The 27791-nt window shown below is 40.9% G+C and overlaps 1 protein-coding gene across 1 annotated transcript in view; it reads left to right on the forward strand.

The window, feature by feature from the left end:
- Window positions 1-3934: 3934 nt before the first annotated feature.
- Window positions 3935-27791, forward strand: part of PLEKHB2 (pleckstrin homology domain containing B2) — a 24169-nt gene continuing 312 nt past the window's right edge. The window contains exons 1-7 of the mRNA XM_018554812.1: window positions 3935-4087; window positions 20203-20250; window positions 21699-21851; window positions 22140-22242; window positions 23211-23250; window positions 25252-25332; window positions 25803-25908. Of these exons, the coding sequence (XP_018410314.1) occupies window positions 20214-20250; window positions 21699-21851; window positions 22140-22242; window positions 23211-23250; window positions 25252-25332; window positions 25803-25908 (520 nt within the window). The 5' untranslated portion in view covers window positions 3935-4087; window positions 20203-20213. The remainder of the gene's footprint in view (window positions 4088-20202; window positions 20251-21698; window positions 21852-22139; window positions 22243-23210; window positions 23251-25251; window positions 25333-25802; window positions 25909-27791) is intronic.

Below are 27791 nucleotides of genomic sequence, written 5' to 3' on the forward strand. Positions count from 1 at the left end.
GTTCCGCCCCCTCCGGCTGGGGGAGGAGCCTGGCGCTGCCTGGGTCACGGGACGTCACCTGCTGCCTATAATCACATGCTATGTACACACTGTCTATGTGCCTGTGTCTCCTTGTCATGTCGGCGGGCCCTGGGCTAACAATGGAGGAGAGAGGAGCCCTGTTACAGTGGCTCATAAGGATTGACCTTGTCTAGATTAGGGGGAATTTATAAAAATTGGAGCAGCTGCTCATAGTAACCAATCAGCTTCACATAAGATGAAAATGACAGACAGAAGCTGATTGGTTACTATGGCCAACTGCTCCAGATTCTGTCTGCTCCAGTAATAATACATTCCCCTCATTATGTCCATGCACACAGCAGCTGAGCAGGTGTTATGTAAATTGGGTATTTGAGAGCAGGCATGACAAACCTATGCCCCCCTGTTAGGTCTTTTGCCGCCACCGTTTCTTGGTGCGACAAGGGACCGCTATTCAATGCTGCAAATAGCTCCCTGCAATGATGTCACCCCCTTCTGGAACCTAAGGTAACCCCGTTGTTGGACAGCCAAGTGTCCACATCACGCAGGAAATGCAAGGGCACCGCAGGAAGTACACAAAGGAAGAGCGAAGAATAGAGATTTGGGGGGGTTGGTGCAAGCTCTCTTTGCCAAAATGTAACCTAGCCTGCAAAAAATGATACCCCCCTCCTAGTACAGTCAGTTGCGGCTGGGGCATTCTCCACCCCACAGCTATGCCTAAGGGCTGAGGAATGCCCTGGCCACATCTGATTGGACTGGGAGGAGGAGTGTGTGTCACTGACAGTTTTGCACAAGCCTGGAGCAAACTCCAGTGAACAGGCACATCACTAGTCCCCAATCTTCCCTTTTCCTTTTATGTTCTGGTGTCCTTCCTCATCACTGCCTGCATGCCGTGGACACTTTCTATTGGCTGTCCAGCAGCAGGGTCCCCTCAGGATAAAGAAGCAGAGTGACATCATCACAAGGGGACCGACCCATTGCCAGTTTATTTCTTGCTGTACTATTAGGGAAATTTTTCTTCACTTACTGCAGTACTGAAGCTAGGGGGGCATGTGCCCCGGGCGCCAGTGGCAGATTCAATAGGGGGGGAAACAATATTACTAGGCCGGGGCAGGCGGCACGGCTCCTTCCCTCCACCAGCACTGCCACTCCTGCAGGCACACCCGCACCTATGTATGTATGTGTATATATACTGTATGTATATATAGATATATTCTCATATTTTTTGATTCTCTATATATAGAAACAATATATATTAGAGAATATATGAGGAAACAAAAAATATGAGAATATATATCTATATATATTTTTTTAAATCATATTAGTGGTCCGCAGGATATAAAATGATGAATTTAGTGGTCCATGAGGTCCGAAAGGTTGGCGACCGCTGATCTAGGACAACGTAGCTGATTTGGGAAAATTCTCCAATTCGGCTCACTTTCCAGTTCAGCTATGTTGTCCTAGATTGTTCCCTTCTCCTGCCTTCTCCAAACTCTTCACCCTTTTGTGAATGACCTATTAGTTTTAGTTTACTTAACTTCTCCCAATGTCTTTAGCCCCATCATGTAACAAGCAGAGTCCTCTTTTTTTTCTTGTGTGCAGTCTTCAGGGTGAACTGAGGATGGCGTGGCAATGCTCCCTCATGTGTTGGGTCCATGGCACCCTGCACTAACTGAATGTCCTCAGTCTTTTGGTTAAAGACAATTTTGTGGGGAAAGAGAAATTACTGCAAGGAACAGTGCTGTGTAGCAGGGGAGTATTGCAGCCAGAACTGCATTTTTCAAACTGCTGGGGTACCTTTAAGGAAAAAAAAATAGCGCCTTAGTTGGGCTTAAGGGCCCACTCACACCAAAGCGTTGCACTAAAGGCATGGAATCTGTGCGTTTAGCACACGCTATCGCATGGTGCACTGCACGATAGGTGTGCTGGTGTGTTGCGTTGCCATTCGATCTGGATGCCACCCCAACTCTCACTACGACAGGTGTCTGTTACACAACACACAGTACCACAATATTATGCGTTGCATTGCTGTGCAATAAAAAAAAGTAATGCGTATCTTACTTTTTTTTTACCACCACACATGCTGTTGCAGTACCCATCCACCTGCCCATTGGGAGGTGAGTTGGGATGCCATTCAAAAGAAATGGCAATGCAGTGCACGGTGCAGTACGCCATGGGGTGACGCACTAAGTGCACATATACTGTGCCTTTAGCACAACATGTTGGTGTGAATGGGCCCCTAAGGTGACACAGAACAATACTTTATTAACCACTTGAGGATTCTTGATGTATGTCGACTTACATTGAGTCCTGAAGTCTTTTTGTTCAGCCGCCTCCTGGCTTTTAAATAAAAGTGATTAAGGCGGCTGTAGAGAATTGGTTACCATTTTTGTTGCTGTTTTGTGGGTACATACAGTCTTGAGGTTCAACATATTTGGTATTTATTTATTCAACACAAACGTATCTTTTATGTGGGAATGATATTGTGTTTCTGTGCATTATATTTAATTTACTGTATTTTTTTTTACTGGAAATATAGATTTGATAAGCAGTGCAAATATCATATCATGCAAAAAAAAAAAATTGCAACTGCCATCTTTTCAGACTGAGTTCACAAGGCCAAGTTCCCACCTCCACCGACCCCTGAACAGAGATCTATAGTGGCTCGCTTTTCAGCGGGTGGTGGAGCAGCGGATGCCCAGCCTTCAAGTAACGACATGCCGCCTGCTGAATGCATTTGTTTTTTATAATCCCAATGGAGTTTTACTATTGCAATACTAGTGCCATTCCTTGCAACAGCAGCACTGCCAGTCAAAAGCAACATACTGTATATTTATTTTCAGGGACACAAAGCCCGCAGCAAGGCATACAGCCCTGGTTCTCAACTGGTGGGTCGTGACCCAAAAGTGGGTCGCGACCCAATGTTCAGTGGGTTGCCGCATGTCTTCCAATGCACTAGGTAAGAGGCTCCTCAGCCTCCCCCATAGCACAGCACTGTCAGTTCTTCTGCCGCACAGCCATTCAAAATATGCTGCCTGGTGCCAAGGTGCTTTAGGTGTGGTGGGCTGGGGGTATGGCCGTGAGGGAGCTCCATCCATACATGCATTGCTTACAGCTCCCTTGCGTGACCGGAGTGACATCACATTCTGGCTCCCGCCACCACTACAGGGAGTGCAAGGGAGCTATACAAGCAATGCAAGTATGGATGGAGCTCTGTCACAGTACAGCAGCCCACACTGAACTCCTAAAAAATAGTTGGGAGTGTGAATGTCTGTGAGTGTGTGAGATTGTGTCTGTGGTTGTGTGTCTGTCAGTGTTTTAATCACAAACTACGACGCAATCGCACCAATTCTTCATTCTGATGCGAGAGGTGCATTGTGTTGCCATTCATTTGAACGGCACCCCAAACACACCTCCCGCACACAGTTTGATCGCTTGCACTGGAACATGCAGTACCGCAATGCCATGCGTTCCAGTGCCGTGCGACTTGGGTCACGAGTTAATGACCAATGACAAATGTGGGTCCTGAGGTTACACAGGTTGAGAACCAGTGGTATACAGCACCGTTCAGCCTCAGTGCTGACATTGCAGCAGAAAAATTGCTCTGGTAGGGAAGTGGTTAATTATGTATAAAGTGCTTTTGGTCATTAGGGGGTTAATGTTTTAGGGCAAACAACCTCAACCAACCAGGAAACGGCTGAAAATTTGCAGCAGGAAGCTTGTCTCCATAAATGAAATAAAGAAGTTGTTATTACTCTTTTATAATTCAGCTTTATCTAATGGCTGATCTGCTGTCCAGCAATGAAATTAGCTTTCCTGTCAGGGATATCATTTGGTTTCTGATGACATTTGGACTGGCCTCTCCTCTTCTTTGAGACTACAGATCCCAGCAGCCCTCTAGGCTGAAACACTTGTGAGCAGCTGCATGTAAACAGCAGTCATAAGACTGAAGTCAGTAGTGAAGGTGGTGCCCTGCAGGGACTTGCTGGAGACGAAGGGACGCAGACAGACCCAAGAAGCCGGAGGGACATCAACGCCTGGACGCCAAGAGGGGAGACATCTACAGCTGGTATGTCACTGTCTCCATTGCAGTCATTAATAGCAAGGACAATAATAATACAGACAGTTCTTGATGCAAAAGTAGAGACATGTTCACTAGAACTTTAGAATTTCACACTTTCCTGACTTGTTTTACTAAATAATCCCTATTGTTCATTTATTTTTTATTACGTAATCAGTGTCACTATTGTTCATTAACGTCTTATTAAATAATCATTGTTACTATTGTTTATTAAACTTGCTCCTCTGTATAATACTTTTTTACTTCCTTTTCGTTCTGCTGTGGACATTGTTTATGCCTTAAACAATGACATTGTGACATTTGCTGTTGCATTTTTCCGACTTGTTCTAATTAGATCTTTGTTAGCCCATAACAACCAACTACAAATCAGCTTTCAGTGGTCTAAAAGCACAACGCTGTATGGCAGGAGTGGGCAACGCCGGCCCTCCAGCTGTTGTGAGGCATTGCGCAGCTGCCGGGACTGACAGTTACAGGCATGACTCCCAGAAGCAGAGGCATGTTGTGATTTGTAGTTAAAGCACAGATGGGCCGGAGTTGCCCACGCCTACTGTAAGGCTTCCTTCACACGGGAGGCAGAGGGGCTGTAAAAACAGCTGATTGATCTGCGTTTTTACTGCCCCTCCGACTGCCCACCTAACTTAATATAGTGGCCACTCATGCTCGTACACACGGCCGCGACCAACTGTAAACAGCATGCCGTGCTCTGCAGGCGGTGCTGCGTGTCAAACGTGACGACTGCAATCAATGAGACCATACGGTTGCAGCAAAGTTCTGAAATAGAAAATCTCCATTGGGATTTAATAAAAGAGAAAAAACGGCATTCAGGAAGCAGCAATGGAAAAGGTTCCTATTAACCCCTTAAGGACCAGGGCTTTTTTTTATTTTATTTTTTGTTTACATGTTATAATCCACATTTTAGGCCTGAAAATTACTTAAAACCCCCAAACATTATATATTTTCTGAAAGCCAAGTTACTATAGAATAAAATGGCGACAGTTGCACATTTTTATGCTGCACGACATTAGTGCAACTTATTATCAAACCCAAAAATGTTGTGAAAAATGCACTTAAGTTAAATTTAGTGCCCCAAAACTCTATATAAAACCATAAAAGATATAAAAGATGAGGTTACAACGAGTAGATAGATACCCAACATGCCCAGGTTAAAAATTGTGTGCGTGCGTGAAACTGCGACAGAATTGAGTAACCCACAAAGTCCATAAACGACACTTTAAGAGCCCCTACAGGTCATCAGTTTAGAGATACATGTTAATATTTGCCCTAGAAATATTGCTCTCACTCTGGCGTGTGCGCAGATACCCAACATGTGTAGCGCAATCGTCTTTTTCGTACGTAGGCGCACCCTATTTTTATGTTTTTTTTGTACGGGATTATCCCATCATGGGTCGTGAAGGGTTTAAAGTAGGGCTGAAGTCAAAACTTTTTTTACATTTTGGATAGAGTAAGAGAAAGTTATTACTTGTGTCATTTTAATTTTTTTTTGCCATCGGTGTCTCAATCGGGGGATTTCCCTCCTGTCCAATAGCCACAACAGGAAGTGAGAGGAAATTCATCCAAAGTTAGGGAAATCTCTGGTTGTCAAAAGGGTCACCAGAACAAGTGTCTCTATTGGAAGATTTTACCTCTATTCCTGTTCTGTTGACAACTCAATATTTGAAAATGTTTCTTTTATTTTTTCAGTGATAACGGTCACCAGGACCAATAGAGGGGGTGAATCTCCATAATGGGGACACAGACTGTAATTACAAATTTCTAAGGTGTTTGTTGTATTTTTGAACATATGGGTAAAGTTCCTCTTTAACCACTTACCAGGTTAACCACTTTAACCGTGGTGCTAAACCCCCTTCCTGACCAGCCCATTTTTCAGCGCTGCGGTACTTTGACTGACGTTTATTCCGTCATGCAACGCTGTACTGAAATGAATTTTATACCCTTTTTTGGGGGACAGATAGAGCTTTCTTTTGGTGGTATTTAATCACCACTGGGGGTTTTATTTTTACTATATAATAAAAAATGTTCTGAAAATTTTGAAAAAAAAACTGTTTTCCCTACATTAGGTTATACATTTATTAGTACCCAATTTTTTGGTAAAATATAAAAGACGGGGTCACGTCAGGTAAATAGACACTAAACATGTCAAGCTTTAAAATGACGTGTGCCTGTGAAATCGCAAAAAAATAACATACCTAAAATTGACCATAGGCGACGCTTTAGAAGCTTTTACTGCTCATCAGTTTAGTGTTATCAGTGATTGATGGTTCTAGAATGATTTCTCTCACTCCGACGTTCGCAGTGATATGTAACATGTGCGGCGTAGTCATTGTTTTCGCAGGTAAGCGCACCTGATTTAAGATCATATGTGCAGGGGATTTTTTATTCTTTTTTAATGTCAGTGACTAACATTTTTTTTTTTTTTACACTTGACTTGAACAAATATACAGTGACAGGTCCTCTTTATGGAGACATCAGGGGTCTCTAAGACCACTAATGTCACCTTGGGACCCCCAAAGAAGCTGATGAAGCAGAGATCTGCTCCTCCAGCTTCTTCTCTGGCTATAGCAGCCAGAGAAATGACAGCTAAAGGCAACACACATCAATAGGTAATACGCATCACTTCCACCTTTAGAGATTGGAGGAGATATCAGCGAGTAGAGCAGCCACTGTGCTGGTCCTGGGCCCTCGGGGGACGCCCGGGATAACCAGCAGCGGCAGCAGAGAGAGGGGTGCACTGTGCATTGTCATACAAGCGATCGGGCGGCTGTAGAGCCGGCTGGACGCTTGTATGTAACAGCTGTTTACATTACCGGTGGGATTCTGCTTGAGCCAGCAGTAAAAAAAATCACGTCCACCCGCCGGGAAGCATCCGCCCGTGTTTTGACAATGGGCGGATGGCAAGTGGTTAAGCATTGTTTATAGGGAGCAGAAAGAAGTATTGATTGAGTCATGCCCTATCCTGGTCTAGACCTGTTCATTGAACACATCTATTTGTCTGACTGTTACATCCATCGGATTATGTGGCTGGTTTAGATGCAGTTAGTACTGAGTGGAGTTCCTCTTTAGGGGTAGAATGATACAAAATGATTCTATAATTACATTACATTAATAAAGTAGTATTCTACACAAATATTTGATCCTTGGTGTTTATATATGTGAATTTTGGTGGGAGTGTCAACTTTCCCATGTTCTTCTAATATTTGTTGGACTAAGTAATATGGTGCCGAAGAGCCCTGGGGCCATCCTAAAAGAAATTTAAAGCTGAACTCTGAACACAAAAACTTTAATGCAAATTGTTGGAACTTCTTGCACAGCCTCACAGAGAAACACAAGCACACAGTCTGATATGCATGCTGCACATGGCTTGAAAGCAAGAAGGAAGCCACAGCTTTATTCTCTACCTTATTCAATACAACAGAGAATCTACAATAGATATAACAGAACTTATAAACACTGCCATCTAGTGACCGAAATTGTATACTGCAGGAGTTATTGCTATAAATACAATAATGTGTAGGTTTCTCAATAGCCATAAAGGATATACATCCACATTTAAAAAAAAGAAGGGGTCTTTCAGAGATTAGGGATCACTGAAAAAAGTGGTTACCTAACAGACCGGGACCAGCATATGAGTATAAATGTAATTTATTTATTACAAAATTTAGAACACCATCAGCTTGTTTCTTCCCAAATCCCCAATAAAAAGACAACGTTGTCAGTAGCACTCTATCACTCTCACATTCATTCCATGGGCCCCACACACACTAAAGGCAAAATTAGATTTCTCAGGATTTCAAAAGGGTTATGATTGGATCTCAGACTAATCACCAGTTCTCAATCACATTGGAAGCCTTTGTAGTCGCGGTCTCTGAGATTCGAGATTCTATATAGATTAAAGGAGGAGAACTATGAGGTGAGTGCTTTTCACTCACCTCATAGTTCTAGCCGACCTAATCCTATAATCCTATAAATCCACATTTGGTGCACACAAATCCACAAAGCATAATACCCATGTGCGCAAAATAGAGTAAAGTTGTGGGAGGGACCCAGCAGTCTCCACCCACTACAGGCTGCCTGCAGACAACTACAGGAATAGGCGGATACAAGACCAGTCACCCTGCACAGCAATGGCTGGTCTTTATTACAGGAATCTCCAAAGCTTCTGCCCAGATCTGTAAGAAATGCACAAAGCACAGCAAGATTCAAATGAGAACGCACACGCTTCTTGTAATTACACAATATTTGCTTTTCTTGGAGTTCAGCTTTAAACAAATTCTGACTTTTCATGTGATATTGCTGTATGTGTTTTGTTACTGTAGGTCAGATCAGAATGTGAGGAGTAGATGAGCTCAGCCCACCAACCAGCATGCGTCATCTGTAGAACAGAGGGCTGATTGTGTAATAGTGAGAGGAAGATTTCACAACAGCAGCTAACTTGGAATCTGTAATCAGACTTCTGTATTCTGCTGTGTTTCACTTGCTGTCTGCTTGTCAGGTTTATAACCTCCACCAACTTGTTTTCCATTACTGATATGTTGTGTACATATAGAAGGACATTTCCTTTCCTTTTGAGTGGTATCAGAATCTTTCTAGAAGAATCGTGTGACATTTATCAGTTTGCTGAGTACATTTTACTCCCGGTGCAAGTTAGTGCTCTGATAAAGTACCAGAGCTGATATAAAAAGAAATATTTACAGGGAATTTCACAAAAGGGTGAAGAGTTTGGAGAAGGCAGAAGAAGTGACCAATCTAGGACAACATAGCTGATTTGGAAACATTCTCCAATTCTGCTCACTTTTCCAGTTCAGCTATGTTGTCCTAGATTGGTCACTTGTCCTGCCTTCCCAACCAATCAGGAAGCTGGCCGGCGAGTCATTACATGGTGCCCGGCTTCCTGTTTGGCTGGGAAGCCGTCTCCATGCTACCTCATCACCAGGTGACGAGGAAGCATGGAGCCAGCTTTCTGGCCAATTAAGAAGCCGAGGGGCGGGTAATGACTCACCGCCCTGCTTGCTGATTGGCCAGCTTCCTTACCAATCAGGAAACTGGGCGGCGAGTCAATACATGCCACCCGGCTCCCTGATTGGCCGGGAAGCCGGCTTCATGCTCCCTCGTCACCAAGTTTTTAAACTTACTTATTAACGATGCCCATAGGATATACTTCCTCAATGCACTGACACAATTTCACTCAGCCCTGCAGACATGCATTTCCTTGTGTCAGCACTCTCACAGATCCTGCCCTCTGAACAATAACATTGTAACCTCATCATTGCTTGCGGGAAGCAATGCATGATGGGATACGTAGGGTTGAGAAATCAAAATTGCATCACGTTAAGCAGCATGGAAAGAGATGCAAATCACACTGGGAATCCAGGAAGTTGTTAAAAGTGATAGGCAGACAGAAGGCAAAAAAGGGATTTTTTTACCACCACCACTCCCCCCACCACCACCACCACCCACTACCACCAGCACCACCACCACCACCCTTCTGCCTTGCAGCACTGGGGGTCCCTGGTTCGAATCCTGGGCAGGTCCCTATCTGCAAGAAGCTTTCCCTGTTCTTGTGGGGGTTTCCTCCCACACTCCAAAGACATCCTGGTAGGTTAATTGTCCCTGTATGTATACATGTGAGATAGGGACCTTAGATTGTAAGCTTCTTGAGGGCAGGGACTGATGTGAATGTGCAACTATGTAAAGCGTTGTGTAAATTTTTGGCGCTATAGAAAGAAAGAAATAAACGGGATATTTCCCAGTAAGCTTTGATTGCATTATCAAAAACAACTCTAATATGTATTCCTGTTACAATGCTGATGTTATAACAGGATGGTGTATGCTGGGACTTTACACCTCCTTTATATGACCATACTGTATGAAAAAAAAAAGTTTGGATCCTTGATGAGGTTTTGTATCTTTAAACCTGAGGCACCAGTTGCATTTAATGCCCCATTTATTCTTGGGAATGGGGCCGATCACATGAGTCTCACAAATTCCACCGTGAGATGGATGGAATTTGCTGCAGGTGGGTGGCGCTGTAGAATACAATGAGTAGAAGGAGAAAGCCTGCTCCCATATAAGAAATGCATCCTATACATTGGCTTTCTGTCACGTAACAGATACTAGGGGCAGGAAGGGGGTCATCTATGTGCTAGATTCAGCTAGAATGTCGATTTGACTTCCAGAGTTTCAAACATTGCAGCATTAGGGGACACAGAGAGGACAGGTGTGCAGAATGTGGAAGCCACAGCAAGGCCGTTATGGGATTTTGTCACAGTTTGGGAGTTCCAAAGATACCCAGAGAGAAGTGTCCCTCAGAGAAGGGTAGTGGTGATAATTGTGAAATCTGCACAGGTTTATAATATTTTTTGACATTGTGGACACTGACATCTCCTTGCAGTCTGTGGCTGTAGAGCAGGGGTTGTGAATTAAAATATATGGAGGTCCGGCAAGTAAAATTTTCAGGTCCTCGGCTCCAGACAAAACGGTCATTCAGTCCGTGTTTGTACTGTGATCCGCCATTTAGGCTGCATTCACACCAGCAGCTGCACTAAAATGCAGAGCTGCTGGTGTGTGTTCCCAGGCACAGTGTTTATTTGCACTGTTTATTTTTTTCAAATCAGATGGTGTGGGCGGCAGGGTTGGTTTTAATTTATTTCATTTTATTGTTTTTTTACTTAAAACCTTTTTTTTAAATGGTATTTTTTTTACTTTTTTTTATCACCTTTTTTGTTGTATTTTTTTACTTTTTTACTTACCACCTGTTTTACTTTTCTATTTTCTGCTTTTTTTTATCACCTTTTTTTATTTTTATTTATTTCATTTTTTAAAACTTTGTTATCACCTTTTTCACTTAACCTTTGCTAATAATAGACTCCTGATGTCTCCCCAGTACCTTCAACAAAGACGAAGAATTTGAAGAAATTGGTCAGATCCTGGGGTTCTGCTACCAAATACTTTGTAGGGCCACTGGAAGCTGGCAATGTAAACACAATAGGGAACAATGGGGTAACACTGTTCTTACTTTGGAATTAAAATGAAATCATGGCACATCCTAATGGGTCAGGCAGAGCTGAAACAGCTCTGTAAAGGCATGATTGCGACTCACGGAAAAATGCGCATGATGCACGGAAAAATGCGCATGCGCGAGAATCGCGTTAAAATGCGCATGCGTGAGAATTGTGGAAAAATGCACGGGAAAGCACACAGGAAGTGAGGTAGCTGTCTTTAATCCTATGACTATATAAGGAGGAGCCAGCCTCTCTTTCATTGCTGATGGTCTTGTCAGCTTGGTGTTTGTTTCCTGTGTTCCTGTGTTTGCTACTTAGACCTGCCTTGACTTGGATTGCCCTGGACTACTCTTTTGCTTGCTGCCAGCCCCTGACCCCTGCCTGTTCCCTGGATTTGAGATTGCCTTCCGAATTTGTACTTCGCTGCCCAACCAGATTTGACCTTGGCTTACTGACCTCTCTACTCAGTTGTTTTTGCACAGTGTTTGTGTCCAGTCTACGGCACTCGTGCTTCTCGTTGCCCTGCGCCCTTCTGTTCCCAACTCCAGGGGTCGCAGGACACGAATCGCAAGAGACGCCTCCCCATCTTCCAGTCTCAGCCTCAGGTAAGTGATAAGCTCTGTCCATCCTCTCCCTGCAGAAATATATTACTGCTACAGCGATCTATTGCTGGCTGATAGCAGCCAGGGGTAGTTTACTATTAGAAGTGATTTATTTTACATGCCGGATATATCTGATTCTGTTCATTCACTTTTGTGATTCAGTCTCCCCTGTCACCCTGCATAGAAAGTGTGCAAATTCTCAAATATGAGAAGTAGACATGTACACGGCATCAAAATTATTTGGGGCCAAATGAATGATAAGGGGAAAACCTTTGCTTTTATTTTGTTAGATGAAATTAATTATTATGCTGTTTTTCAGGTTCGGAGGCAACGAACCTCCGAATCCGAAAGCAAACATTTAAAAAACAGAAAGCGAGGCGGCATTCCTATAGTGTGTTCTTTTTTTTTTGTACGTCAGCAGAACCGCCTGGCCAATAGAAAACAGTTGGGCGGAGCTAGCTGTCACTGCTAGCTCTGCACAATCGTTTTCTATTTTTTTTTCTACTTTTTCAACTATTTTTCTATTCTGCTCGGTTCCACAGAGGGATCGGGCAGAACAGCCGAGCCGAATGCCGCTCAGTGGCATTTGGCTATTTACTCACTGCTGCTCGGCATCTATGAGAATAGGCCGAACAGCAGCGAGTAGCCTGCCGGAGGTTCGGCTTAACCGATCCGGATGTTGGATTGGCTGAGTCGAACTCCTTCTGCACTTCGGATCGGCCGAACATGCCGACCCGAAGCCCCACGAAGCCACCCGATGTATGGCTGGAATCAGACGTACCAGCCTGAAGTGAATAGCCGAACAGCGTTCGGTTCACTTTGCTTGGGGTCGGTTAGTCACTCGACTGCCTAAGGCAGCTTAGTGAATAGACCCAATTTTTTCGAATTCGGATGAACCGCCAAATCAACAGAATTTTGTAATTTAGCAAGTTCGTCCAAATCTGAATGCACATCTCTAATGAGAAGTATGTTCTCTGTGTTATACTGGCAACACTTCAGCAGTGTTGCCAGTCTAACACAGAGTATATATAAGAGTATACAGTGTGGCAAATAATTATTTTGATCCCCTGGAGATTTTGTAAGTTTGCCCACTTACAAAGAAATGAAAGGTCTATAATTTTTATCATAGGTGTATTTTAAATGATAGGGACAGAATAACAGCCAAAAAATAAAAAAAAAGAACCTGATATAAATGTTATAAATTGAGTTGCAGTTCAGTGAGTAAAATAAGTATTTGATTCCCTACCAACCAACAATAATTCTGGCTCCCACAGACTTGCTATGTGGTACACAGATGAGTCCTGTCACTTTAAGAAGGTGCACCCAACGACAACTCGTTATGTATATAAAATACACTTGTCCACAGAATCTCTTTCTTCCATTCAAACCTCACCACCATGGGCAAAACCAAAGAGCTGTCAAAGAACGTTAGGGAGAAGATTGTAGACCTGCACAAGGCTGGAATGGGCTACAAGACTATCAGCAAGAAGCTTGGTGAGAAGAAAACAACTATTGGAGTTATTTTTCGCAAATGGAAGGGATCAAATCATTATTTTCCTCACCATATACGTATATTTTTTGCATGCACATTTGAATGAATTGTATTATGGATGCACCAATACCGAGTCTCCAGACCGAGTACGAGTACCGATGCTTTTCCTCGCCGATACCAATTACTGTTCCTTTTTCTTTTTAGTGTCATGTGACAGTTTTTCTAAAACTATACAAACTAATGGTTTTAGAACAGTGGTGAAGCACCAAGACCCAGTTGCAGCTGCAACCGCTGCTATACTGGTAGTTCTGACACTGACTCCAAGCTGTAGAGGGACTACAAATCTCAGCAATATATTACATTGCATTGCAGAATGGCACCGGCTATAGAGGACTACAAATCTCAGCAATACATTATACAGCAATGCAGAATAATACCATCAGCAAGATTAGACTACAAATCCCAGCAAAACAATATACAGCAATGCAGAATAATAGTATATGAATTTTCTACATACGCTGTGCTGCAGCTCTGCTCTGGGGTTCCTCCTAATGTCTTGGGAGGGTTGTGGGGGGTCTCAGGAGGGGTGCGGAATGTCTTAGGAGGGTGAGACGTGAGGGCCTGCAATGTAAACAGGCACCGCATGGTTCCCAAGAAGGCTCCCGTGTGTTCCCCAGAAAGCACGGGACCTTACAGCAGCCGCTTCAATTAAAACATTTAAAGCGCCAGTATCGGTTTTGAGTATTGGGGCATTTTCAAGAGTGCGAGTACTCGTGAAAATGCACAATATTAGCGTATTGGTGTGGTGCATCCCTAAATTGTATTCATATCTATTCTAACCTAGAATCCTGTAACATAGCTATTCTAACCGAGATCCTGTAACTCCTGTAACATAGCTATTCTAACCAAGATGGCTGTAACTCCTGTAACATAGCTATTCTAACCAAGATCCTGTAACTCCTGAAATACTGTATAGCTATTCTACCTGAGATATGGTAACTCCTATGCACATTTTTGCATTGGATTTACAGGATCCAACATCCTGCCCTCTAGTGGCTGTCAGGGTTTAATGCACACAGTCAGTGTGTGTATTTTTGTCTACAGTGACTTTACAACGTTAAACACAAAGCTGTCGGGTCTGAGGGAAAAGCTTGCCCTGGTCTTTAGTTTTACATTGTAAACAAGAGGATACATGATAAATATATAGTGCTAGAAAATATATTAAGTAATTTATCAGTGTAGCCTCTTGAGTCCACTTAATTCAATTTATATAAATAAGCTTATAAAGCAAGATGCACCAGAGCAATATTGCCTTTCTGTGTATTTAATTATCATTGCAAAGCTTCAATTTTGTTAATAAAAATCATGTTTTAATTTCGGGCATATATAAACCTACTTGGGTAAGTGATATAAAAACAAAAACTGCTATATCTAACCTCGTGGAAATAGTAGTTACCTGGCTTTTCTTGTCTTATATACTTTCTGTTTCAATATATTTATTGGAAAATTTGTTTAAGGTATAACAACCTTCACACAAATTTATAACAGTCATTGATTTCAACACATGTAAATAGACATCACATGTAGCGCTAATGCAAAACATTAGCAATAGACAATAGAGGGCACCTCCCTGAAATCACTTATTTTAGGTTGGGACCCCTGATATAGGTTAACTTAACATGTCAAAGCATTCCACATGTATAGGAGGTAGAACACAGGCAGGGTACTTGGTCACAGTTGCTGTACGCTTCATATTAAATCAAGACATCGTCTTATAAAACAAAAGGAAAATAAGTTGAGATAGAAAATAGGAGTGAAAAAGACAAGAAAGAAAGTTAGGAAAATGGGTCACATTGAACGCCGTTCCTAACACTCAGGCAGGAAAGGTAGCCTAAGCATACCCCTCCATTCCCCTCACTGGTCAAAGAAAAAAAATTATTTATCATGATAAATCTCTTGATGTTGGAGTCTGATTCACTTCCTTTGCAAAATAAATTGGCTACATTTTCCATTGCGGGCCCCTTCCTACACAAAATGCCTCGCTGTATGGACCTAATTTCATTAAGATATTGGTACAACACAGATTTATTTTTTCAGATTTAACCTGTGTTCCTTTCTTAATGTATTTTTTTTTTACAATACATTTACAATTATGTTAATTAAAACACACTATTTCATTATTTCGAGTTACTTTAACTAGCTTTCTTACATTAAAGTAGCTGAAGCAAGGAATCATTTTTTTAGAGTATATGTACAGAGAATATTTCATAATAAGCTTTCAGACTGTTTTACTCTTTAAACTATTATTTTCAGTGTAATTCATTATATTACATCAACTATCATGTGATGATAAAGAGTTGCCCTTGGAACAACTGACCCCAAGGGTAGCAACTCTGTTATGTAAACTCCCAGCCCAACAACAAGACTCTGTAAATATCTTAGCTAATTTTTCAGTTTACTTCAAGCAGTTCAGTTCTGCAATCGTATTTGCGGATTCTACAAACATTTATCATAACAGACGTCTTTCAATATGACCAGCAATATGGCACCAGGGGACCCCGATTTTGCTCTGAGTCAGAAAATAAAAAAGGGTATGTAATCAGCAATTGGTTCATTTAATATGTAATCCTTATAGTACTCATCAACGTACACCTATGTAGATGCCATAATTGAATGCCTAAAAATAGTTCTTACTGTTGCGATTGTGTCTGACTGATTGTTCTGCAATTCAGCGAAGTTTAGGTAACATAGTAGGTGAGGTTGAATAAAGATAAGGGTCCATCCAGTTCAACCTATGTGTGTGTGTGTGTGACTGTATGTATATGGCTCTAACACTTCTCATATCCCTGAATATTAAGTGAAAGGAGAAACTCATCAAGAAGTTTCTTGAATTTATCAACAACACTATCAGCGCATACCACTGCCTGTGGAAGGGAATTCCACAACTTTAATACTCTCACAGAAAAAAACCCTTTACGCATTCTAAGATTGAACCCCCTTTCTTCTAACCTCTTGTTATGTCCTCGTGTTCTCAGTACAGTTTACCTTATAAACAACTTGTTCCAAATACTGTGATCCCCACTGATGATTTTGGAGACTGCAATAAGGTCGCCTCTTTTCTAAGGAGAATAAGTTTAATTTTTGAAGGCCGTCTTCATACCTCAGGCCTTCTGTTCCTTTAATTAATTTTGTAGCCCTTCTCTGAACTATGTCAAGCTCGGGGACATCTTTCCTGAAAGTTGGGACCAAAACTGCACCACATACCCAAGATGAGGCCAAATCAGTGATTTATACAGTGGAAGTATTACTCTTTTATCCCTTACTACAATCCCTCTTCTAATGCATCCTGTTTCCTTTTCTGGCTGCTGATTGGCATTGCATACTATTACCAAATCTGTGATGTATGAGCACCCCAGGTCTTGTAGCCCATGCCTCAATTTTTATCTAGGTCCCGTTGACGTGGAAATATCCCCTGTTCAGGTAGTTGGGTACTTTCATAGATTTCATTGATCTTTTGACTGATATTGAGTTTAAAAGGTTTGTTTTGATTAGTGACCTTCTGCTATTAATTCCTGAAAATCCATTTTAAAAATATATATATAAACGTTCACCAAAGCTCCAAGATAAACCACACACTGGAAAGTCCACAGGAATTCTTGTGATACATGAGAGATCATTGAGAATATTTTATCACAATATAATAGATTTTGATAGAAATCTGATTAAAAATTGATTGAATATTGATCACCTGTGCATGTTAGTGAAGTACAACTGACCTAAATGTACCTAAATCAATTATCAAACCATGACTGCATACATGGGAAAATTAGGGGTTTCTTGCATCTCTTGTTTATTATATGAGTTATAATGACCTGGAAGGGAAACTTGTGTATCTCACGACAGGTGCTCAAGATTGGCAGATTTGGCTATGGATGGTTTAATCTATCTTATAACTGGTATTTAAAAGAGTATCTTAAAGGGCAGCTCCACATGTAAAAAGAATTTTGGATAAGTACATAATGGAACCAGAACAGTGGAATATATATATTTGTAAAACTTACAGGTCTCCCCCAGCCTGGGAGTGGACAGCAAAATCCAGGTACTTACTGCTGGCAATAAAAAATAATTGAATGATGTGTTAATGAATACAGAACTACATTATCGTGTGTATTTTATATCTCCCTGGAGTTTAGCTTTAAGTTAAAAAAAGGTAATTGAGAGTGCAATAATTATTTCTGTTAGAAGTATTACTGTTCAATACCCCATGTTCTAAATGTAAAATAATAACCCATGGGTTATCCCTACCACACTCCAACTATCCAGGATGAATTGTGTTATGTAATGATATGCCAATGTTGGTTTTATTTTATATAACTTGTACGTTGTAGCTCTGCCTTACCTAGCAACACACTCTCTGTGCCCCAGTAGACAGCTCGTCTCAAGGGATAGCTATGTTATTCATAGCCTTGTTACCACGTGTGTGGACTTTTTTTTTAATAAAACAATGCAACAAACAGTACTGATGTGTACAGAACAGATTCCCAAAAGAAACCAATGACAATTCAGTTTACTGGAGTAGAAAGATGACTGCTGTTTGCTTGTTATAAGCTACTGCACTTTGCTCTTCTTCTTAATAAAGAGTTGTTTGGAAAAACATTGAAACACTCTATCAAGATTGATGAGGCTTAGCATGGCAAAAGCACTACAGATGGTAGAGTAGTCTACTTGTATCATATTGGTTTAAGGGAGAAAGTCGGCACCTGTACACTTGCTCCACTACTGAGGACTGGTGAGTCCTGGAACTTAGAAACACCATTGTTGGGCTGTTGTTTTTTTTGGCTCATGCAATGAGCTGAGGCTTGGAAATGCTGTTCACTTTACTTTGAAAGGCATTGGTTTCAGAAAAATATTGGCTTCCATAGCTGACTGTATCTCTCAAGTGCTGTTCAAGCTTGGAAAATAATAGTTTTCTGGCAACAGCTAAAGAAAACCAAACAGCCATGAACAGTGGTAGTCTGGAAGAACCTGGGTGGACAACAGATTACAGTATACGGGGTTCACACCCGATGATCATCAGCAACAATGGAAGGGCAAGTGTAGAGGTTTCTCTACCTTCTTTCTGATGGTGGACAATCTATTTAACAACATGCAGTGTGAGCTTTACCACCCTTGCCATATTTCATATGGTATCATGGAGCAACAAGGTGCCCAAACCTTGCACTACCATTCTCAGGCAGGAACTTCACAAGCAGCTTTATTATGTTGTATCTGCAAAGCTGCCTACATTCCCTCTGATATGTGTTGTATATTATATTTGACTGCCCCAGTTTTTCCAGCTGTGCCCTTACTAATCCTTTTATGGCATTAACATTATCATTGGATGCAATTCAAGCCACAGCCTTTGGACAAACCTTCCAACTTTCCGAGATGAGAAAGAGGGACACCTCCCAGCACAATGTATTTAGGCAATGTACACACCCCCTGCCATGCCCTCAGATGCCAATTTATATGCCAAAAATTATGTGTTATCCCCAGAACTGTGTTTGTTTTTTTTTACGCCTTTACTTTATACAGGGTTTTCAAAATAGCAAACAAGAAGATTAACAGATAAGTAAGGTTTTAGTGTAGAATAACATCTTTGGTAGTTAAACAGTAAATTCCCATACACATCTACACATTAGCCCAAAAAGAGGGACAGAGTGATCTGGTTACAAATCAGGAACCCTTCAAATGAGGGACATTTGGTAGGTATGGCCTAGGGCTGTGCTCAAGGCAATCGGAATAGTCCCCCTTTAGCTGCTGCTCATTAAAACATATGAGCAAGGTCCCTCTGCGTGCACATGTCTTATTTGGCCAAGAGCAATGCAAGACATCTCATTAGAACCCGATAAGATCCTTTGCAACTGTTCCCTGCAAAACTGGCAACCACAGTCTAGTGCAGATAGGGCTTATATAGTCTCATATGCAGTAATGCAGCTATGCATTTTTTGTGTTATGGTGCCACTGTAAGTTCCTGTTATGTCTTTTTTTTGTACACCCCCTCCGTGGGCCCACGTTTCTTCTTTTAAGTCCCTGTCCAGCCTTCATAAGCAGTATGTATGTCCCTGTATTTATGTATAGGTGCCATAATAAGACAGGCATGGGCACATATAACAGGTGAAAAACACAATTTTGTTAAAACAGGGCCTACAGCTCAGGTATATCCATTCTAGCACACAATTCCCTTTAGGCCAGGTCTAGCTAAACTTCAGCCCTCCAGATGTAGGGTACTACAAGTTCCATAAGGTATTGCAAGACTCTGACAGCTACAGGCATGACTTCCAGAGGCAGATGCACCATGGGATTTGTAGTTTCACCACAGCTGGAGGGCCAAAGTTTGGTTACCCCTGCTTTATATAAATGCTAGAACTGTCCAGTTGTGAATCTAGGCTTCATTTAAAGTTCTCCTTTTTATCATCTTAATCACAAACAATGCAGCTGTGTATTAAGTAGTGTTGAATATGTAAATCTTAGACTATATATGCTTAATAAAAATTAATGCCTATCGCAAGTTTTTTTCTTTTAGTTTTGGATAGAGTAGGTAAGGGTTACATATTCTTCTATGGTAATATTGCTGTCTGAACCCCTCTTGTTGAAATTGGAAAATGGTTACCAACACATGCTGTTTAAGGCCAACAGCCTTTTAGTAGAGTTGGAAGAAATAGAAAATGCTCTCTGTGCCCAAACTGGGAAGATTTCATCACTTCCTGCCCTAGTAGATAGGTGACCACAGGAAAGGTGATGGGAAATCTAATCTATGCAGGGTCACAGATAGCATTACACACTTGACAGAGGCTCTCACATTTCCTTACTCTATCCAAAACTTAAAAAAAAGAAACAATAGAAGCTTTGGCTGGAGTTCTACTTTAAGATTTTCATACTATCACTATATCTATCACTATAACTAGCATTACAAAAAATTAAATACTCTTTTTTTTTTCTTCCCTTCAGAAGCTGAAGATATGGCTTATGTAAAAAGTGGATGGCTACTTCGACAAAGTAAGCGCATGATGCAGTTCTTCCTTTTACTGTAAACACAATAATAGTTAAAGTGTATGTCAAATATCAACATTCAGTCAAACCATGTTGCTAGCTCCGCCCAATTGTTTTTTTTTTTTAATAAAATCTTTATGAATTTTTTCATTTTAGCATTTATTGACATTGAAAAAAATAATTTTTTTAACCTTTTTTTTTTCTACTTATTTCACTATTTTCTAATCTGCTCTGTACCTCGAGGTACCGAGCAGAATAGCCTAGCCGAAAAGCACTCAGCGGCATTCGGCTATTCACTCACTGCCGTTCGGCCCCTATGTGAATAGTAGTGAGCGGCAGAGAGTGAGCTTCGGCTCAGCCGATCCAACAAAGTCCTTCTGCTCTGCATGTTCAGCTGACCGAAGTGCAGCCGATGTACAGCTGATGTATGGCTGAAATCAGCCGTACCAAGCCGGAGTGAATAGCCGAACGTAGTAGCCACAGTGCAGCATTTTCCCAACTTACTCTGTTCTTTATGAATTAACCTACTTTTAATACTGCCCATAATATTTGAAGAACGTGCAAGCAGAAGAAAAATACCCTAAGAAAATGTGATTTTGCCCCATTCTCACAATTGGTGGTTAACTTGCAGAGAAGAAATGTATATGCAGTATTATCGGCATTCGCTATGCCAGCTGGTGTAAAAAAGAAAATATATCATGCCCCTTTTCCATACAGTTATTCACCATTCATGCTTCACTTCTGTTACTTGGTTGGTACAGACAAAAGAAAGAAGAATATCCCCGAATTCCAGCCATGTCAGTATAGAAAGGAGTCTCTCTTCTTTTCTTTAAGACATCTGCATCTCTGTAGCCAGCCTAGGTATACGATAACAGCCTCCACAAATGGGCTTTTTGTCTAAGAAATATTGTCCAAAAATCTTTTGCAGACATCATTAGAAGCTTGGACTGTAGAAATTGAATAATTTGCCAGTGTTTTGTTGGATAGACAATTGTTTGGCATGCCGGTATGTTTTTCTTTCTAAAAATAGTTTTAAAAAGTTAAATGCATACAACACCCTTGAACGATTCCTGTTCTGGAAGTATAGATGCACTACAATGGCAGGGGGAGTCTGTTTACAGGTGTAAAGCCAACTGTGAAGCTACCCATTCACCTCCAGGGGCTATGACATGCACCCTCCCCTCCGCCCTGTTTCTTGTGCTCTGCTGCCCCTCCTGTGGACCCGGGATCGGCAACTACTCTTAATAGAACCCAACTACTCTCAATAGAACTGAGGACTCTACTTGGATGAATCAGCAAAATATCTTAAACATTACAGAACAGGTCATGTTGAATTTGACTACTAACTATACCATGACCAGGATAAATGAATTGAAAACCTTCACAGACATATTTTGTTAAAACATCAGTTTAATAATGTATAAACTAATCACTGTATGGAATTTTCCCCCAAGGCACAATTTTAAAAAGATGGAAGAAGAATTGGTTTGACCTTTGGACAAATGGATATTTGATATACTATAGTGAGCAAGAGAGAGAAGACATGGAAGACAAAATCCTTATGCAGCTCGACTGCATAGACATTCGTGTGGGCAATGCCTGCAAAGGTACAGAATATTTTATTTTGTTTTAATTTTCAAAAGCTAATCAGAAAGATGTTTTTTTTACACATGCATCAGTAATCCTCCTGGTGGACTTAATCAGACTCTCTAATCCTCGTGGTGAATGGTGTGGACAGCCTTCTGTATGCACTTGTGCCTGATGACAAGGAACAATGCTCCACACTCAGATACACAAGAAGTGTACACATAAGGTTCTAGACCTGTGATTACACTCAAACATGATAGTTAATATACACTGTGTGGTTTATTTTAATGCATCTTTTTCTGCTACAGATATACATTTGCCAGAAGGAAGGTCAAAGGACTGCTGCTTGCAGATTGTCTGCCATGAAGGAAAGGTCACAAACCTAATTGCCGAAAGCACAGATGACTGCTTGTATGTATATATTTATATATAAAGTATATATAAATGTTTTCAATATTGCAAATATCTGTTACCTCCCAACACAATGTTTCAACTTGTGCCATATAATATGTTTCTCCTTTAATGCTCCATACTTCACTTTTGACACTGTTATCATTATCTGCTTGCAAAAGCATACACACTTGCCAAATTGTTTACTGACAGTTACGATTTATGCTCTTTAAAGTTTATTAAAAATGTATCATTTTACACACACACATAAATGTATATATACACTGAGTGGCCAGATTATTATGACCACCCCATCAGTACTTCGTTGGGCCACAAGATGACTCCAAGAGATAACTTTGTTGGGCCGCCTCGTGACTTCACGAGATGTTGAAAGGTGATGCAAAGAATCTGACACTGCACTGTTGCCCTTCGGTTGTCTTGTACCAGTCTTGCCACACTCCGTTCTGCCCTAAGGTCTCGTTCACACCTAGGCGTATTGCATATGCGCGTCTGTCGCGCGGTTTTTAACCGCGATTCGCGGTAAAAAAGTTGCGCGACAAACGCGCGTTTCCGAAGGCCTCTTGGCTGTATCCCAATGGAAACGCGCAACAAAACGGCCCAAAGTAGTACATGTACCTTTTCAGGCGTGGGCCGTTTTGTAGCGCGTTAGGGACGGGCGGAAATACGCCAAGGTGGGAACGAGACCATTGAATACAATGGGATTTATATTTTTGAGCGTTTTGTAGAGCGTTCGTCGAGCGTAGAACGCGCTAAAAAACGTTCAGGTGTGAACGAGGGCTAACATTGACTAGTCGCTGATGGCCACAATTCGCATGTTCAGACCCAGATTTTCGGCTGACAGATGACCAGATCATAAAGTAGCTTTATTTCTCCTCTATATTGCAGAAAAATTGAGGAATTGTATCTCTCTATCAGGGGTTTGTTTAATATATTTGTAACATAATAGATGTGTGAATTTTGGTTTTCAGAGCCTGGGAAACAGCTCTTCGGGATGCCAGAACAAAAACAGTATGTACTATATATATATATGTGTATCACATAGAATTTATTCAGGGTCAATATTGGAATGGCTCTTTGATATCTGAATTCATCAATTATTTTTCTTTCTTTGGTAGACTAAATTTTAAACTGTATTCTTACCTATTATTAGGAATGATATGAGTAAAACAGGCTATTTTTGATAATGCAATCAAAGCTTACTTAGAAAAAAATCCCTTTTATGTAGTGAGTGCTGCCTTCCATCTTCCCATCATTTTCAACAACTTTTTGGATTCTCTGTGTGCTTTGTATCTCTTTCCCTGCTGCTTGATATGATGCAATCGCCATTTTGCAAGACTACATATCCCATCATGCATTGCTTCCAGCAAGCAATGATAATGTTACATTGCTCAGATGTTGAGTTATAGTTCAGAAGGGAGGCTGAATATTCAAAGGGCTGAGTGGAATTGTGTCAGTACATTGAGGAAGTACATCCTACGGGGACCTTCAATAAGTAAGTTACAAAACTTCTAGATGGATCTGGTTATAGGAGTTGGATAGAAGTTATATAGACTCAATAAAGAAATATGTATTTATTTTTTGTTTTTGACCATAGATACCCTTTACAAACTATTAAACACCCAGAACACTTTAAACAATTATTTCACCCTGAGATTTCAGCACTGAAATATACATGCTACGTGGAAGCAGACCTGTGTGTGTGACGAAAGTGCCATTTTCGGCCGGCGCCCCCCCCTTCACTTTTCGCCCGGGGCCCGCGCCCCTGCTGCACCCCGGTTGGTAGGCCACTGTGTGTGTTTGAGAGTGTTTATAGAATATATACATTTGCATGTCTTGTCTAGCACTGATTTAATAATGCATACCATCTGCATAATCTCTATGAAGATTTCAAACTAACTAAGTGCTGTAGCTATATTCCAATGTATTTAAAAATGCATTTAATTTCATTAAAAGGTAATTACATGGTACACAAACTCACATTTACATAAATGTAGTTGTGATTATATCTTGAATATATGATACAACTGGGATTCTCAAAGTATAATTAAAGGCAAAAGGTTTTTATTGCTGTATGTGTCCCAGTTAAGGTGCCCATACACCTTACGACCATCGCAAGACTTTTGTCTTGCGATGGTCGTAAGCTTATTAAAAGCTTGTATGATCTGCCCATCCTGGACGGGCAGATCGTACTTGCGATCATCGAAAGCCCGCCCCGCTGAGGGGCGGGCTTCCGATGACCGCAGTGAGGGGCGGGCTTCGGATCACTGCAAACGGGCAGTGTGCCGTTCGGCAGTTGTCGAACAAGGAGGCCACTAACCCGCCGAGAATCGTACGACTCTCGGCGGGTTTTCAAGCCTGCTTGTTCGACGGAAGACGTGTGACCGTACAGTAGAAACGGTGCACGCCTTCCATACACTGTGCGAGTATCGCACGGTCGCTGGTTTTCCCCCCGATTCTCGTACGATAATCGTACAGTGTATGGGCACCTTTAGGGAGATTCACTCTTTCTAATTGTCCTGATTAGGAACAATTAGTAACCTGGTCCACACCTCCTTGGAACAAGAAAGTGCCATCTGCACTTCCAACCCATTAACCGCATCAGGGACTTTTCCCACACGACAGCTGCATGTTAACAAAGCGGCCAGATGCTTGTGCTGACGTCATTTACCTATTATGGCTACATAGCCATGTAAGGTAAATGTAATGTACTAAATATAATCATGTAGTCATATAAGGTCAATGACATCAGTACATCCAGCTACTTTGCATACGTCAAATTGTGAGTAGGGAATTCCCCAGCCAGAATCTCATTGGGTGGCACAGAAGGAGCTTTTTTCCATGTTCAGGAGGGGCTTCTTCCAGGTTCGATGGAGCTCAGGTTAAGGCTGGGTTCAGTCCAAACCTGAGCCCACTCCTGGTCCTGATCACCAATTTTCTTGGGGGCAAAATTAATCATTAATTGTTTTAGCAATAGTTTCTTTTGTAGTTACTTTCACTTTTCATTCATAGAATATTCTGCCTGCACCACTGCTATATGATGAAGGAATACTCGGTCCTGCTCCGCCCTATACTCAGTTTGATGCTCCTCCTGTAAGTGTCTAAATATTTTTAACATACACCTCTCTTATTGTTCCTTTTTTAAGGTGCTGCTAAGTAATCCGTCTAATCATTCTTGAAAGTGAGATAGAACTGCAACTGGAAAAAATTGTACAAATAACTAAAGCTCGCTGCACACATTACAATCTGATTGTATGGGCTCATTCACACCAGTTGCGGTGACTGGCATTTTCCTTCACTGGATTGATGCACTGCAATGGCACACAGAAAACAATTGTTTTCTACAGTATGTGCCCTGTTCACACTGCAACATGGGTGTGAAGTGCGGTGTCGAAAAATGCAGACATGCTCTTCTTTTTTTACAGCTGGAAACTTCAAGGCCAAAAATGTAAAGTAATTGTAGTTAGCATTTGTAAAGATAAAATACAATTTAAATGCAGTAATATATTGAAATATGAGAGTAAAATGAAAGACCCTTAACATCATTATTTTCTCATTGTTAGCCTTATGGATACGATCAATATCCTGGTACTTATCCAGTTCAGGGATCACAGATTATCTATACCAGAGATGGACAAGCTTATACCTCGTATCAATACCTAGCACAAGGTGAGAATGTATGCAATTTAATTATATATATATATATATATATATATACACACACAGTAAACTCCCTGTTATCCGGCATTCTGAGGGATTGGTAGATTCCAGATAAATGTAATTTCTGGTTGCTTGAGAGTCACTATTTAAAATAGGTCTAACTAATGCCATACCCCAGGTAGAACAGAAATATGAACAATTATAAAATACTTTATTATTTCATAATAAAGTAATTATAAAATAATTTCTTTGTGTTTATTTGATTCCTATTCAAGAGAATTACTTTATATATAGTCAATATAGGCACAGAGGTAAAAAAAATTAACATTTTCTAATGGTGGTGTGCCTCGTGATTTTTTTCATGAAAAAAGTGTGCCTTTGCACAAAAAAGGTTGAAAAACACTGGTCTAGGAAATGGCCTGGAGGGCCGGATTGGGCCCCTGGGCCTTGAGTTTGACACATGTGCCATACCCCATACTATACCATATTATAACATAAACTCTGTATTGACTTCATATTAACACTGAAAGAGCAGCACAGTGGCATAGTGGTTAGTGCTTCTGCCTTGTAGTACTGGGGGTCCTCGGTTTGCATCCTGCCCAGGTCACAATCTACTAGAAGTTTGCATGTTCTCCCTGTGCTTGCATATGTTTCCTCTGGGTTCTTCGGTTTCCTACCACACTCCAAAGACATGCTGGAAGGTTAATTGGATCCTGTCTAAATTGGCCCTCATATGTATGTATGTGAGGTAGGGACCTTAGATTGTAAGCTCCTTGAGGGCAGTGTCTGATGGTAATGTGCATCTATGTAAATCGCTGTGTAAATTGTCAGTGATATATAAATAATAATAATTAATTGAAATGCAGTAATCAAAAGCAAATTAAGACAAATAGACAGACTTTAGACAAATAGACACACAATCATTCCCAGGATAATACATGCCATAGACCAGCAAAACAATAAGTACGCAGGGGATTTTTTTTTTCTGCTTAGATAAGAGTTTTGGTTAGTTGAGAGCTTACTGTATATATACAGTATATATTATACATTTTTGTGTAATTCTGCACAACAGTGATATTTTATTTGTAGTATTTTTAGAGTTTGGTGGACTGAATGACCAGCTGGCTCCTAGTATGGCTAGCGGACATCAGCTTTGAGATCTCCCCTTCATAGATCCAAGCTCTGTGCCTGACCATCCTGAGGTTTCGGGTGTAATGGCTGATACAGGTGTGCAGCACTCGTAACTAAAGAGACACATAGAAACTGATCCTTCACAATAATCCATTCAAATGAGTTTTGTAGTCTGGCATTCTGAGCTTCTTTGTTTAAATGCTAATTGCAAAGTCATCTTTAACCTTAATACTTTGAGTCACTGACTAAAATCAGAACTCTGGAACTCCATGCCTATTCAAGGTCAGTGGCTCAAATGATCACAGTAATTTAATCAGCAGACAGGCCAATAGATGTCAATATTGGTAGTCTACATAATTCTTTGAATACTAGTTTCCTTTAATGTAATATTTGTCTGTAAAGAAGATGTGAAGGCCACCACATGCAAGTTCCCTTGAAAATTGCACCCTTTTTGCTTGTGATACTTTTAGTATACCTGATTTCTTTGTCTGTCATGTTCACACAAATTTAATTTATTAATCGGACACAATTATAAAATTAAAACTTGATAAAATAAAGCAATCCTGAAATTGCAGCTGTTGCCCATAGCAAACAACCACAATTCTTGCTTAATTTTCCTTAAAAAAAAGGTAAAGCCTTATTGGTTGCTGTTAACACCAACTCCACTCCACCAACTTTTATGAGAATAGACAATCTGATGAAACTGATTGTTTGTTTGAACTTTGACTTTATTTCTTTTTTTTTTTGTGCAGGTCCTCGTA

This window comes from Nanorana parkeri, unplaced genomic scaffold, assembly GCF_000935625.1.
Source record: "Nanorana parkeri isolate BGI_ZX_2015 unplaced genomic scaffold, ASM93562v1 scaffold174, whole genome shotgun sequence".
Lineage (NCBI taxonomy): Eukaryota > Metazoa > Chordata > Amphibia > Anura > Dicroglossidae > Nanorana > Nanorana parkeri.